This window comes from Mirounga leonina, unplaced genomic scaffold (genome assembly GCF_011800145.1).
Source record: "Mirounga leonina isolate KUSES-001 unplaced genomic scaffold, KU_Mleo_1.0 Mir_126, whole genome shotgun sequence".
Taxonomy (NCBI): Eukaryota; Metazoa; Chordata; class Mammalia; order Carnivora; family Phocidae; genus Mirounga; species Mirounga leonina.
Genome location: NW_023270314.1, coordinates 15,583,014 through 15,597,440, shown reverse-complemented (window position 1 = coordinate 15,597,440; position 14,427 = coordinate 15,583,014). Strand labels below are relative to the sequence as shown.

General features: G+C 40.4%; 1 protein-coding gene across 2 annotated transcripts in view; it reads right to left on the bottom strand.

The window, feature by feature from the left end:
• The window catches only part of GNS (glucosamine (N-acetyl)-6-sulfatase), a 55,432-nt gene extending 41,487 nt beyond the window's left edge, over positions 1-13,945 (bottom strand). For both annotated transcript variants that reach the window (XR_004678728.1, XM_035002223.1), the window contains exons 1-6: positions 13,600-13,945; positions 8,741-8,800; positions 5,685-5,891; positions 3,479-3,544; positions 2,562-2,660; positions 765-932 (exon numbers count right to left, since the gene is read on the bottom strand). Coding sequence is in view for 1 of the 2 variants with exons in the window: in XM_035002223.1 (XP_034858114.1) it covers positions 765-932; positions 2,562-2,660; positions 3,479-3,544; positions 5,685-5,891; positions 8,741-8,800; positions 13,600-13,788 (789 nt within the window). In the remaining variant the exon portion in view is untranslated. The remainder of the gene's footprint in view (positions 1-764; positions 933-2,561; positions 2,661-3,478; positions 3,545-5,684; positions 5,892-8,740; positions 8,801-13,599) is intronic.
• Between the last annotated feature and the right edge of the window lie 482 nt (positions 13,946-14,427).

Genomic DNA, 14,427 nt, shown 5'->3' with positions numbered 1-14,427 from the left:
CATATTTCTATCTTCTTTAATCCATATTGCAGCTGCACGAGGAAAGAGGACCTCCCACTTTATTTATTTCTCCCACTTTAGATAGAAAAGCAGAAGTTAAGCATCTCGCTCAGTCAGGTCACTTGGCTCGAAAGTGGTAGTGCTGAATCTAATCCAAGACTCATTCTGCCTACCACACCTCACCAGTAATTAAGATTTCTGGGCAACAGGCACAAGGCAGTACAGAACTTCTGCCTTTGAACCAGTGAACAGTCTACCCTCTGTGCCAAGGAAAGTATAAGTAACTGGCATATTAGGCAAGTATTTAGGGTGTGGTCCTTAATTATATTCCCTGTTCTGGCTCATTTCTCCATTCAACTTCCTTTTCTAATCATATTGCACTATGTCACCCCTTCTTTCCTATGCCTCAGGCCCGGTGAGGGCCACCCACAGAAGGCTGCTGCAGGCCTAGCTCAGCCCCATGGGACATGTCTCAGTCACTGCCACATAGGAGGAGAGCCAGCACAGAGATTAGCAGGAGAGCCTGTAGTCAAGAAAGATAGCATTTCTTTAAATATTTCCTGTGGACTCTCCAGCTAACTGGATGTGTGGCAGGAAGCTTACCTGTCCTTCTGAAGCAAGTTTATGCTATTATACTCAAGATAGGTATAATTACCTTTAAAAGATCTGGAAGGAAAACCAACTACATGGCCCAAAGGCTCCCTAACAAGGTAATATACAGTTACTTATATCAAGTGTTTAATTTAAGGGTTAGGGGAAGCTACCGTTCCATGGATGTTGAAGTTCTTATTTCTTGGTGCAAAGACGTTCTGGAAGGTCTTCTGGTACTGAGGTGCGGCTGTCCAAGGAGAATGAGGTGCTGGTGTGGAGATCATCATGAAGAACGGCTCAGAGTTGGACTTGTAGTCCAGGAAGCCCAAAGAGATGTTAGCCTGAGATATACAAAGATCTGTCATCTTCTATCTTACCCAACAGTTCAGGACTTGAGAGATGCATGCTCTCAGGTATACAGGAAGTATAGGGTCATATTAGTTTTTAATCAGTCTTAAAAATTTTAACCAATTTTAACAATCTTAACATTAACATAATCTATGTCACAGTTATTTACAAGTGTGTTGTTGGAACAAATATTTGGGTTTTAGGCAATACTTATTTAAAAAAATGGAAAAGCAGGGCGCCTGGGTGGCTCAGATGGTTAAGCGTCTGCCTTTGGCTCAGGTCATGATCCCAGGGTCCTGGGATCGAGTCCCACATCGGGCTCCCTGCTCCTTGGGAGCCTGCTTCTCCCTCTGCCTCTCTCTCTCTGTCTCTCATGAATAAATAAATAAAATCTTAAAAAAATAAAAAAAATAAAAATAAAAAAATGGAAAAGCATACCATCCTAAAAAGCAAGTAAGATCTTAGTGATTATACATGATCTAAAAATTGTTACACCTCCCATAAGGAAAGAAATAGTAATTTGGCCTTTTAAGGATTAGCTGCATTAATACGGCTTAGAGTATGCCTCTGATGCCTTAAAGTATATAAAAAGAGAGTCAATCTAATTCACAGTGGGACAGGTGGATTAAGTTACCTTACTCTTAAAAAAATATACAGAGCGTAGATATCGTAAGTTATGCCAGCTAAAGCAGTTAAGCTAAATGAATAACATTAAATCCAAATACCTCACACCAGGATTTTAATTTATATTGACTTACATTTTTCATTTGCTTATCTGGAGATACATTATGAAAATGAAAGCATCCCACATACATGCTATGCGTTTAATTGTTCTAGTTGATTTATAGCTTGTTTATTCCCACCACTAAACTCAAAGGATATTGACCATCCCACCCACCTGCTTACTCCAGCCCTGTCAGAGGCCTGTGGTCCCAACATGCCGAGCACACTTCTGCCTCAGTGCCCCCAGAGCCATTGTTCCCTCTGTCTGTGCACCCTTTCCACTGATCTGCACAAGTCACTCTCACCTCTTTAGACGTTATCTAAGTAACCCCCATACCTTGCCTTATTTGTCTACCTGATCACCAAGACGGCTTCTGCTTCATTTACTGAACACCTGCTATGCTGGGTGCTGAAATATTTGGTGAATAAATACTCTGTGGAGGGCTGTCATTAGAAACACCTCAGACAGGAAAGCAAAGTCCTAAATTCACCCAGTTTCAGTAATTTTTATATAGAAATCCACAAAGCCTTAAGAACTCCCAGTCCCTAGCTCCCCAGCCTCATGGTGAAGCTGTCCTCTCATAGTCCGTGAGTGAATCTGGGGTCAAGAGTAAAAACCTCTAAAGTAAAACCTCTTCAAAGTAATCTCTACAGTCTTAGAGATTAGCCTTTGGAAAAGGATTTGTTGCTGGAATTTCAAGAACATTAACTCTGAGCCTGGCTTATATACAAAGAAAAATGCCCGCAGGAGTCTTTAATCAGTTGGAAATATTTTTGGCAGGTAAATGAAGTTATTATTCACTTACATTACTCAACATGACCAAGTCCAAAGGTTTTCTAAGCAGATGTTTCAATCAATTGTGAGCCAAACCTGCAAGGACAGAGCTTTGATAACTCACCAGAACATCTGTCAGGTAGTCCACACTGTAGTTCTCACCATGCTTCCGTGCCTTCCCATTGATAGAGAGGGTGTAATTATAGTATTTAGAATTCTTTTCCTATTAGACAGGAAAGTAAAATTTGTTAAGAGGTCAGCATACCAAATGAAAGTCAGAAATCAGGCAGGGCTAAACTATACTCTGTTCAAATAGTGGTAAGACATTTTGGGGCAACTGGGTGGCATGGTTGGTTAAGCGTCGGACTCTTGGTTTTGGCTTAGGTTGTGATCTCAGGGTTGTGAGATTCAGCCCTGCATCAGGTTCCACGCTCAGCGTGGAGTCTGCTTGAGACTCTCTCTCCTTCTGCCCCAACCCGCGCCCCCAGCCCCAGTCATATAATTTTTTTTTTTTTTTAAGATTTTATTTATTTATTTGACAGAGTTAGAGACAGCGAGAGAAGGAACACAAGCAGGGGGAGTGGGAGAGGGAGAAGCAGGCTTCCCGCTGAGCAGGGCTGGGATCATGACCTGGGCTGAAGGCAGATGCTTAACAACTGAGCCACCCAGGCGCCCCAGTCATATAAATCTTTAAAGAAAAAAAAGGCATTAAAAAAAAAAAAAGTAATTACCCAAGTTATTACTGAACTGGATTTTTTGACTAGTTTTATTAACTATTAGCATAGTTTCAATAATCTGTCGTAGTTTAAAAAGCCACAAGTGGATCAGATAGAACAGACAAATATGTAACTAAACCTTGTGTGATGCGGGAAAAACATCCCCCAGGAGTGACTCCCAAATCAACAGACTTTCTTTTAAGAGGATAAAATAGCTAATCATAAATGCAAAGCAACTTATATCAAAATCAGAGCTAAATTACAGAGTAAACATATTTTACTGTAGGGCTGTGTATAATTGTCACAGACTTCAATAATCACTCACCAAGGCATACCAATAACTCCAGCCTAGAGGAACGTGTTCTAGTCCACCGGCATCTGGGGCTCCATACTGAAAAGCAAGACAAGCAGGACATCAGAAATGCTCACACATGACCAGATCAGAAAGAAAGAGGAAACTTTTAGAATCCTTTTAGATCAGTGCCTGAAACCAGGTACTCAATTTCCCCAACACATAAATCCAGTCAAAAAGAACACTATAATCCTAGGAACTTCTGAAGCAGGAGTTTGCAAACTATGGCCAGTAGGCCAAATCTAGCCTGCCGACTGTATGATCAGCAAGCTAAGAATTTTTTTCCAACCATTAAAAAATACAAACAGCAATCAATAGAGGAATATTTTGTGACATGTGACAGTTTTAGAAAATTGACATTTCAGTGATGAAGATTTTTGGAACACAGATGCACTCATTTTGGTTTGTGTATGTCTATTGCTGCTTTCATGCTACAATGGTAGAGTCAAATAAAGGAATCCCCCTTATTTGCAGTTTCATTTCCCGTGGTTTCAGTTAACCCGTGGTCAACTGTAGTCCAGAAGCAAATGATCCTCCTGTCAGAAGGTCCCGATGCCTGTCATTGCCCTCACATGATCGCATCATGTAGGCACTGTACCATCTCACATCATCACAGGAAGGGGGAGTGCAGTGTAATAAGATATTTTGAGAGATACAACATTCACATAATTTTTATTGCATTATATGGTTGCAATTGTTCTATTTTGTTATTAGTTGTTAATCTCTTACTGTGCCTAACTTAGAAGTTAAACTTTATCACAGGTACATATACACAGATAAAAACAGTATACATAAAGTTTAGTACTATTGTGGTTTCAGGCATCTCCTGGGGGTCTGGGAAAGCATCCCCTATGGATAAGGTGGTGGTGGGGAACTACTGTGATCACAAAAGAGACATATGGCCTGCAAAACCCAAAATATTTACTTCTGGCCCTTTCTAGAAAAAGTCCGCATGGCTTAGGCTACAGAGTTCATTTCCTGAGGCAGAGACTGAATAACTCCAACTGACCTTGTGGCTAACAACAGCCGAAATAATCAGACTGTGAGCTCTCAGCCTATAACTTCACTTGTCCTGATGATGAAACCTACTTTTGGAGCTCAATTTATTTGGTGAGATGAATTAAGTGACCACAGAATCATCCCATTTTATCTCAAGGTTTAGTATTGCCCATTTAAGGAAGAATTTAATACATGAGAAATCTTTATATTTTGAATTTCTCTGAATTATGTATACAATTAAATGATCTTTGATATACAAAGTAGTATAAATTCTCTTTATGACCCACAGCCTTATCTCAATAACCTAGTATCTGTACTTATTTCTCATGATTCTTTTCAAACTGACTTCTCTTCCTTCAAACTCACAAGCTTGCATATTCTCCCAATTATTGTGGGGAGAGAAAGAATGAACAGAAAATTCAGATCAAATATTAGTATCTCTAGCAACCATGGATAAAGTATGTAAGAAAATGTACATCTTTTCTTTGTCCTGCAGCCCCAGTTTTACTATAAGAGATAACCGAGATACTCTCAAACTATTTCCTTTAAGTTTGAACTCTGACTAAAAAGCTAATGTGGTGGTGAACCCAGGGGCCATGAAATCTGGCCTTGGCAGGCTATAATGGGTATCCCTCCATCTAGGCGCACAAGAGGCCAGCACATCCACCGCTAAGCCATATGCTTTAGTGGCCTGAATATCCCGGGCTCTGGGTGTCTTCCCTCAATTACTGATGGCTCCACATTTTGTTCCCATTTTTCCAAGTTAGAAAATGGGTAAGTCTTAAGTTGTTATAACGCAGGAAAGGTGGTAGGAGGAAAAAATTCTTCATTCTCATCCTGATAAAGGGGAAATGGAGACAAAGATACCATGACAGCCACATGAGAAGCAAAATTCTTGAAGAAAAAGGGGAAGATGCATCAGACAGCAGCAGTCATAGGACAACTTTTAAATAAATGCCATAGGCTATTTAAAGGAAGAAGAACTATAGTACTTAAATCATGTAAATATGCTCATGTAAGTAAATTCTTGTTTAATGGGCAGATTAGGAGAAAACAACATATACAAAAAAACATTTTAACATGACTCAAATGGATAATAACTAAGACAACATGAATTACATTAATTCACATTTATAAATCTTTTTTTTTTTTAAAGGAATAATTAGATCATTCAACCTACCTCATTTAAGTATTTCCCTGCGAAAAAGGTCTGATAACCACACATCGATCTGAGAATTGCTGGGAAAGTATTTGGTTCTTGGATCTTCTGCCAAGACTTACTACTGCAGTTTCCCTCTAAAGTGTTGTTAACAACGTGATGATTATGTGGGTACTTCCCTGTCAAGATACTGGCTCTGCTCGGGCAGCAAAGAGCACTTGGCACATACTACAAAGGGAACAAGCAAAAAACCCAGTTACACAAGAAAGATGGATTTCTCATCATTTCTAAAGAGAGTAAAGAAAGCTACTTAATACTCTAACTTTGAATTTCAAGTTTCCCATGGAATAGAGTTTTTTTTGGTAACACATGACACACTTCTGAGCTGTTTTAAGTCCCATAGTAGAGAAGTAAACCAGATAAAAGAAACCAAGAGAACAGATTTTTCAGTTGGTTTCTTTCTGCAGAATAAGTTATTCCAATCTCATCTGCCAAAGAAATATGTACAGGATAGGAGCTAGGTCTTTTTTTTTTTTTTTTTTAAGTAGGCTCCATGCCCAGTGTGGAGCCCAAAATGGGGCTTGAACTCAAGACCCTGAGATCAAGACCTGAGCTGAGATCAAGAGTAGGACCCTTAACTGACTGAGCCACCCAGGTGCCCCTAGGAGCTAGGTCTTAACCAAAAATAAAGAATTAGTACTACTTGAATCTGATGTAGCTGAGAGGCACAGGTTCATTTTCAGGATAATCTGTAGCTTTATATATTTCCTGTATCACTTAATACACTGGACATAGATTATTTTTTCTACTCTATATTTCTGTTAGCTACTATCATCAATAAACTTTGCCCATTCTACCTAATATTTGTATACGTCTTAGTACACATCACCAAGCCACTTTACAGAGAATAATACTAGTTTATACTCGCACCAGCAGGGAAGGAATGCTCATTCAAGTACACCCTTTGCCACAATTACATATTACCCCTTTTAAATAATTGGCATTTCTTTGGCCTTTCAAATTGGATGTGGCATTTTTAAATACTGGTGAGGATGAACATTCTCCACATGCATAATGACCACCTGTGTTTACGTGAATGATTTGTTCATGTGCTTTGTACATTTTTTCCTCCTGGGGCATCAGCTTCTTGTTACATAAAATCTGAGTAAAGGGAGGACTCAGTCATGTTACAAATATTTGCCATTTTTTACTTCTGCTTTTTAAATTTTGTCAGATATTTGACTTCTGTAATTTTTACATTGGCAAGCCTTTTAATCCTTTTGCTTTTTTGTCTGCTGACCTATTTTTTGGTCAATCTCACACTGTTTACTGTAGCTTCATATTACATTTTATTATCTGGAAGGGCAATTTCCTCCTTTAAGAAATGACCTTGATTGTTCTAACCTACTTATAATTCCAGATAAATTTAGGATCACTTTATTCAGCCTAAAAAAAATCTTGTTGGGATTCTGATTAGGATAAACTAATCTTGGGTCTTCCCACAAAAATGATGGGTGTGTCTACATATTAAGTATTATTATTACATCATGCACAAAGTTCTGTAACCTTATTTATATAGGTCTTAACCATTACTGGCCACCACCAGCTATATCTAGAGTCTGCATTTTCCTGCTGTATGAATGGGCTCTATTCTCTCTCCTCCCCAGTACTTCTTTAACTGGTTATACAGGAGATTATTTTTATTTTTCATTTCTACTTTACTAAACTCTATTAATTTAAAAAGTTTTCAAACAATTCTGTTTTCTAGGTAGAAAATACAAAGAAGTGGAAATAATAATTGTGTCTTTTTCCAATACTCCAGTTAATTCCGCAGGACTTGTGCCAATGACTAGACAATCAGAACAGCATTAAGTGACAAGTATTAGGCCCCTGTCTCATCTCTAACAGCAGTGGCCTGAATCTTTCACCTTAACTATAAGGTGTGCTATTTGTTTGAAATACTCATCTTAATAAGGATGCATTCTTCTAACAGTTTAATCCATTACCAGGAAAGGATGCTAAAATTTCAGAGGACTTTCAAGCATCTATTAAGATTTTGTCTTTCAACTACTGATCTTGTTGGTGGACAATATAACAACTCCCATTATGCAGTATGTACTATAAGTCAGGTGCTGATATGAGTGCTTGCCTTACACCTATCTACTCATTTAATATCACAGAATCCAGAGACAGCTTTTAGTACACCCAGTTACAAATGGGGAAACCAAGGGCCACAGAAAGGTTAATAACTTGCCCAACGTCACACAGTTAGAAAAGAGGCAGAGAGAGCATTCAAAACTAGGTGATCCAGCTCTAGAATCTGTGCTCTTAAGCAAAACACTATGTTGCTGTTTAATGGATTTCTTGATAAGCTAGGCTACTACTTACTTGGTTATGTGCATGGTTCCTGAATTTGATTTATTAGTATTTTATTATGGATCTTTCCATCTCTTTGCATCTCCTTCCTTCCTTCCCTTCCTTCATCTGGGCTCCACACCAGGCCTGAACCCCCAACCCTGAGATCAAGACCTGAGCTGAGATCAACAGTTGGACGCTTAACTGACTGAGCCACCCAGGCGCCCCGCACCTACATTTATATATACATATATATATTTATATCTCATACACGCACATATATGTGTATATATACACACACAGATGTTTGTTTTGTTTGGTTGCTATTACCTTTCTCAGGTTTGACTGTCAGGGTTAACTGGGCTTTGTAAAGTGGCCCGCAAGCGTTGACCACAAAGCAATTTACATAGCATGAATGTTAACTTGATTATTACAATCCATTTTCAAACCTCAAACAGTGAGGCTTTAAAAAAAATTCTCTAGTTCTGAACTATAAATCAAACTGGCTTAGAAAATACCTACACTGGACATAGGTTCAATTCGTAAAAAGTAGTATTTCAATTAAAAGAATTTAAATCACATTAAATAAAGTCCTTCCTTTAGATCAGGCATTTAACTAGGGAAAAAACCACAAAGATTACATTAGACTCCCCAAAAGAGAGTGCTTCTTCTTAGAACATGAACAGAAAGTCTCACAAAATTAAGTTAGCTTCAAAACTTACAGCACTGGAGAAAGTCATCCCCATTTCTCCAATGAGAGCCTTGGTTTTCTTTAGTGGTGTCTGTGAAGTAAATAATCATCTGTTAAACCATTTCCTCCAATAAACAAAAACACACAGACCAAACCTCATGTCTTTTGCATCTCATTTGCAATGATCAGCTCCAATGGACACTAAGAAACCGCCAAAAAGAGTCCTGTGTGATTCTGGAGATGAACTTACAGTCAGTTATGTCCCATGCAAAAGATCAGAGGGGTCATAATGCCTGAAGGAAGGGAAAGTTCACAGCTCATTGCATTATTCTAGCAATACTGATTTCAATATAATGAAATTTTGGTGCTATCTTTCGTCACTAGCCCCCTCACAAGATAGATAAAGCAGATCTCCATTAATTCATCTTTAGGAGCAAGATGTGGGCTAAGAGATGAAAGGAGCCTTCCACCCTTTAAAACAGAAATAACACTTAGGTTTGAAAGCCAGATAAGATCCTGAGGCCCAGAAAAGGACTCAAATATCACAAATCCAGTGATGGGAGTCCAAATGCACGCTTTTCAACTACAAGCTCAAAACCCCATGCACTAGACCAATTACCACCTCAGGTAAGGACTTGAACCAGGTGGCAAATAGTAGACAACAATTAATCTCAAATCCTAGAGTGAGGATAGAAGTCTGAAGAAGGCCATTTAAATACAAATAAATACAAATAAAAGGAACACCAACAATCTTTATTCAGATTCCAGACAACAAAAAAGTACCACTGAAGAGACTCTAATTTTAGTTGTATTGTATGAATCAGCTCATGATGATTTTGAAGTACCTTTGAAATCTAAGACCATATTTAGTGCAGTTTTAAGTATACCTTATTGTGTAGTAATTCCTTAAAGATAATCTAAATATATAATTACGTTAACAAGGGTCTTGTTTATAATACTGTATAAATGACTCTCCCCCACTGTTTTATATAGATAGTAAAAAACCTAAAGAACCCATAAGCTCAAAAGGATGAAGATTCTAATTTATTTAAGAAGACCTTTCATAATTTCATGAGTAGATCTGTAATAGGTTCCCAGGAAATGCTACAGATGTATAAGGTCTTCGTTAACCTTCAGAAGCAATGTCACCAGCTATGATCTCCACAAAACATCACTGAGTGCTACCTTCAGGTAAAGAATATTGGGCTGAATGAAACACTGGTTTGACAAGAAATCTGAGTTATGATGACACAGGAAGGGGAAATGAGAATACAAAGTGTAAGTGGGGAAAAGGACTATGTAAGTTGATTATATGGGACTTAATCCTCAAACTGGTAAATATGCAAAACTACTGAAGAAATATCTGATTTACAGTAAGACTATACTGTGTGATTAAAACCCATTTGTTAAACACTTAATGTGTGCCAGGCACTGATGGAGGCCAGGACGGACAAAAGACAGAAGGTCCTTAACCTCATGACCTTTGTACTCTTGGGGACTTAAACAACTGACAGGTAAACAATCATTTCAGGCAGTGAAAAGTGCTATGAACGGAATGAACCAGGATGACGTGCTTACACCTGGTGAGAGGAAAGGGGGAAACTACTTTAGAAGGGTGGTCAGGAGAGGCCTCTTTCAGGAGGTAACTTTGGTACTCAGAGTCACATGATGAGGAGGCCAGCCATGCAAAGATCCAGGAGAAGGTGCTTCCAGGCTGAGTGAATAGCAAGGACAAGGGCTGCCAGAGAAGAGGCACATGTGAGGAACAGAACGGTGGCGAATGTGGTAGAAGCAGCACAGCAAGTAAAGGAGACTATGGGGTAAGACAAGGTCAAAGTGTTAGGCAGGAGCCAGCAGATGATGCAGGGCTGCATAGGAACACAGATTTTAGTGTCAGTAAGAAATTTATATTAATGACCATAATTTTTATACTGCTAACACTAGTACAGTGATAACCATAATCTGTGCTAAACCAAACAAATCCTAAACAAGAACCACCCTGTACTGAAAATGTGCATGTCCGTGCTAATCTGAATGCTAAAATGGACCCTTAAGATGTCAGCAAAGATAGCTGCAAGGCCGGTCAGGTCAAGGCTGTACAACATTGCTTAAGCAGTAGCCAATCTTACACCTGAATATGGGTAAATGTGTTACTTTACTCCTCCAAAGCAAATCCCTTCCATAAAAATCCTAAGGAGTCATTTACTTTTTTGGCTCCCGTGTACAGCTGCTCTGAAATAAAATTTTAACATTTCTAATAATCTATGGCTTATTTTTCTTTTAACAATGAAAGACCACCTTGCTTTTAAGCAAAGACATGATGTAGTCTTCCCCTATATTTCATCACGGCTCCTTCCTTCACTTCCTTGAAGTTTTGACCAAATGTCACTTTTTCTAGAGTGAATGATTTTAAAAAAGAGCAACCTGTGCTTCTGTGAAGAACAGTGTGTCCATCCCGCCATAATAACATTCAAGTAAAATAAAAAAATAGGAACTGTTCCCTAAGCAAACAAACCAAAGTCCCACAGATGATATTGCAAGAAATACAGTGAAATGTTAAAGATAATGCATAAAAGACAATTTCAAAGATGACTGAAAGATTCTACGTGAAAAAACAATCACACAAGCACTATAATCCTTTGACCTGAGCTGGTCTGGTTGATTGGACTACTGTTTATTTTGCCAACGATGGCAGCAATTCATAATCTTTTTTGAGTCAGACCTCACTCTCTCCACAAATACAGAGTATTACATATAAATTAAGGACTTCCATGACCCCCCCCCCCCCGCCACACACACACACAATGTCCCTGAGTATCATCTTAAGAATCTCTGGTCTGAGGTATAATAAGTGAGTAGCTGATGTGGGTATGTGGAATGACATCTGTTAAGTATTATCACAATATTCTAGAATATGAGGAAAAAGTGGAGCTTTAAGGTCATAAGACACCAGGCTTTCCTACTTATTAGCTATACAAACTTTGGCCAAGTTACTTAACACCCTCTAAGTTATTAGTTTCCTCTTATTTAAGGGAAGGACAATACGTACAGCAGAGGACTCCTGTAATGACTGAAGCACAAGTATAAAATACTTCATACTCTAACAGCTCCAAGTAGGTTTTCAAATGCTGTTATTGTCTTAGTGCTTTCCCTTCAAGTCCTGTTGGACAACTAGTGGTAGAATACTCTAGAAAAGGCTACAAGAGAAGCCAGAATACCCCAGCGAGTTGGGAGCATTAAATTTGACTTGTTCCCTCCACTCAATTTTGGCTCTTCTCTTTAGTATAAACACCTATAAAAAAAGAATCTGATACTAGTTTAAAGAAGCAAATACGACTAACATGCTAAGGAGGAGATACCTCAAATCTACACAGACCACATCTGTGGTAAGAATTAAGAAACTCAATTCTGAACACCTTATATTTCAGTGATAAATGTTTGTTTTCAACAGAGATGTAAAAGCTTGACCTTTTAATTGTTTTAGTCAGTAAGCTATTACTAATTTTTGATGGAGATGGCTTGCCTTTTCTAGACAAAACACTTTTCAAGGACACACACACACAAATTTTTTTAAAGGAATTTTGTGAGGAGGGTCAGTGTAGTGGTGGGAATGGGAAAAACAAAGTAAATTCCAGGAGAGCAATTAAGTCAAGACTCTTCAATGTCAATGTGGCAGAGCAGAAATAAAAGGCAATGAGGCATATGTGGCAGGAAGAAGTGTGGAGTCAAAATGCAAGCATCGGAAACATAAACTAGAAAAGTTTCTCATAGTCGTGAACACAGCCCTGAGTAAGAAATATTTTCATACATAACCCAGAAATATATATATGGATATGTGTACCTTTACCATATGTACCACATGTATCACACCAACATTTTCTATTCTACTTTATTCCACAGGAAAGTAAAAACCTGGTAGCTACTCACTGAACTAATTTCACAACTCACTTATGGGTTGAAATCGGCAGTTTGAAGGACATTGAGCTGAAAGCAAAAACAGAGCTGAAAGCAAAAACAGAACTGAAATGAAAAAATAAAGGATATATATATATTTTCTTAAAGATAAAAGAAATGCCATACTCAAATCAGAGCACTCGTCAGCATTCTGACCTGTTTCAACTATTCAACCGCCTTGGGAAAGCCACTTTCTCGGGCCTCCATGAGTAGGGGGTTGGGTGAAAGCTCCTGAAGGTCATAAATTCCAGAACTCTAAGATACAGAAGCAAAATTCACTCTGGGAAAGAATGAGGTCTCATGACCAGGCACATTTAAAATGGAACGCGGACAAGAGTAGCGAATGCATCAGCCAGGTGTTCAATTAGGCTAATTGAATTTTCTTGATTCTTGTGAGGCAAAGCGCACCCTCGATAGTTCGACAACCTACCTACCAGATTAGTTCATTTCAGCACTTATTTTATAAATATCAGGCACAGACATTGTACGCGGAGACAAATACAGAGGTGCCGTAGGTCCTTCAAAGAGAGGGCTGGACTTGTCCTCAGATCCTCTAATCCAAAAGAAAAACACAGCTTGCGTGCTCTTAGCTAGCACCTGCTCCTCCTTGGTTCAGCCCATCCCTAACTGGCGTCCACCTGTTTATTTTGAGCTATGAACGCAAACTCCGCAGCACTAAGGTCCAGACTAGGAGCTCTGTGTGGTGCGTGCATGTGTGCCTACTCAGAAAAGACGCGGGAGAGGGACGCGGGAGAAAGAGGAAATAGAGTCCTGCGGCCCCTCAAACTTGCGTAAGGGGTCTGGCGTGACAAAAGCAAAACTATCCAAGGCCAAGGCAGCCAGCTGAGGGAATTGGGGTGGGTATGGGGAAAGAGGACAAGAAACCTGGGGGTCAGCCCGGGAGATGGAGGGGCGGGGCAGAAATAGAAGAGTTACCATGCCGCCGAGCACTTCATCCTGGTCGTCGGTGAGGAGCAGGACCACATTGGGCCTCCGAGAGCCCGCCGCCACCCCACAGACCCCCAGGCAGCTCCCCAGCAGCAGCAGCAGCGCTGGGCTGCAGGAAGGCAGGTGACAGGGGCTGTTCCGCCGGGGCCCACTTGGGGCCAGAGGCAGGAGCCACATGGCGGACAGGGCTCCGGGGGAGGGCCCCGGGACCGAGTAGAGAGGGACGCGCAGGTGTCTGAAGGGCAAAAGGCGGATGAACCGCAGGAGGAAAAGGGTGGCCCGGATAAGGCCGGGGGCTGGGGTCAGGCGTTTTCTCCCCTAGCACGATCACGTGAACCGGGGACAGGGGGCGGAGCAGCCGTGCGGTCATGTGAGGACCGATGGGGCGGGCCTGCGGGCGGAAAGGGAGGGAGGACGGATCGGCGGGCCGGAAACCGGAAGTGGACGGAAGGGGGCGAAGAACGGGTCGGAGACGGGGGTTTGCCCTTTCTTTAGTCTGAGGCACGGGTTGGGTTCTCGGGTGATGTGAGTGTGAACGCTTGGTGCAAGGATTAGGATGGAGAGAAGATGGGGCGCCTGGGTGGCTCAGTCGGTTAGGCGGCTGCCTTCGGCTCAGGTCATGATCCGGGGTCCTGGGATTGAGCCCCGCGTGGGGCTCCCTGCTCAGCGGGGAGTCTGCTTCTCTCTCCCTCTGCTGTTCCCCCTGCTTGTGCTCGCTCACTCTCTAAATAAATAGATAAATAAATACATACGTACATACTAAAATGGAAAGATGATAAGATGAAATGGAGGAGGGAATCAGCTCACAGTAAGCGA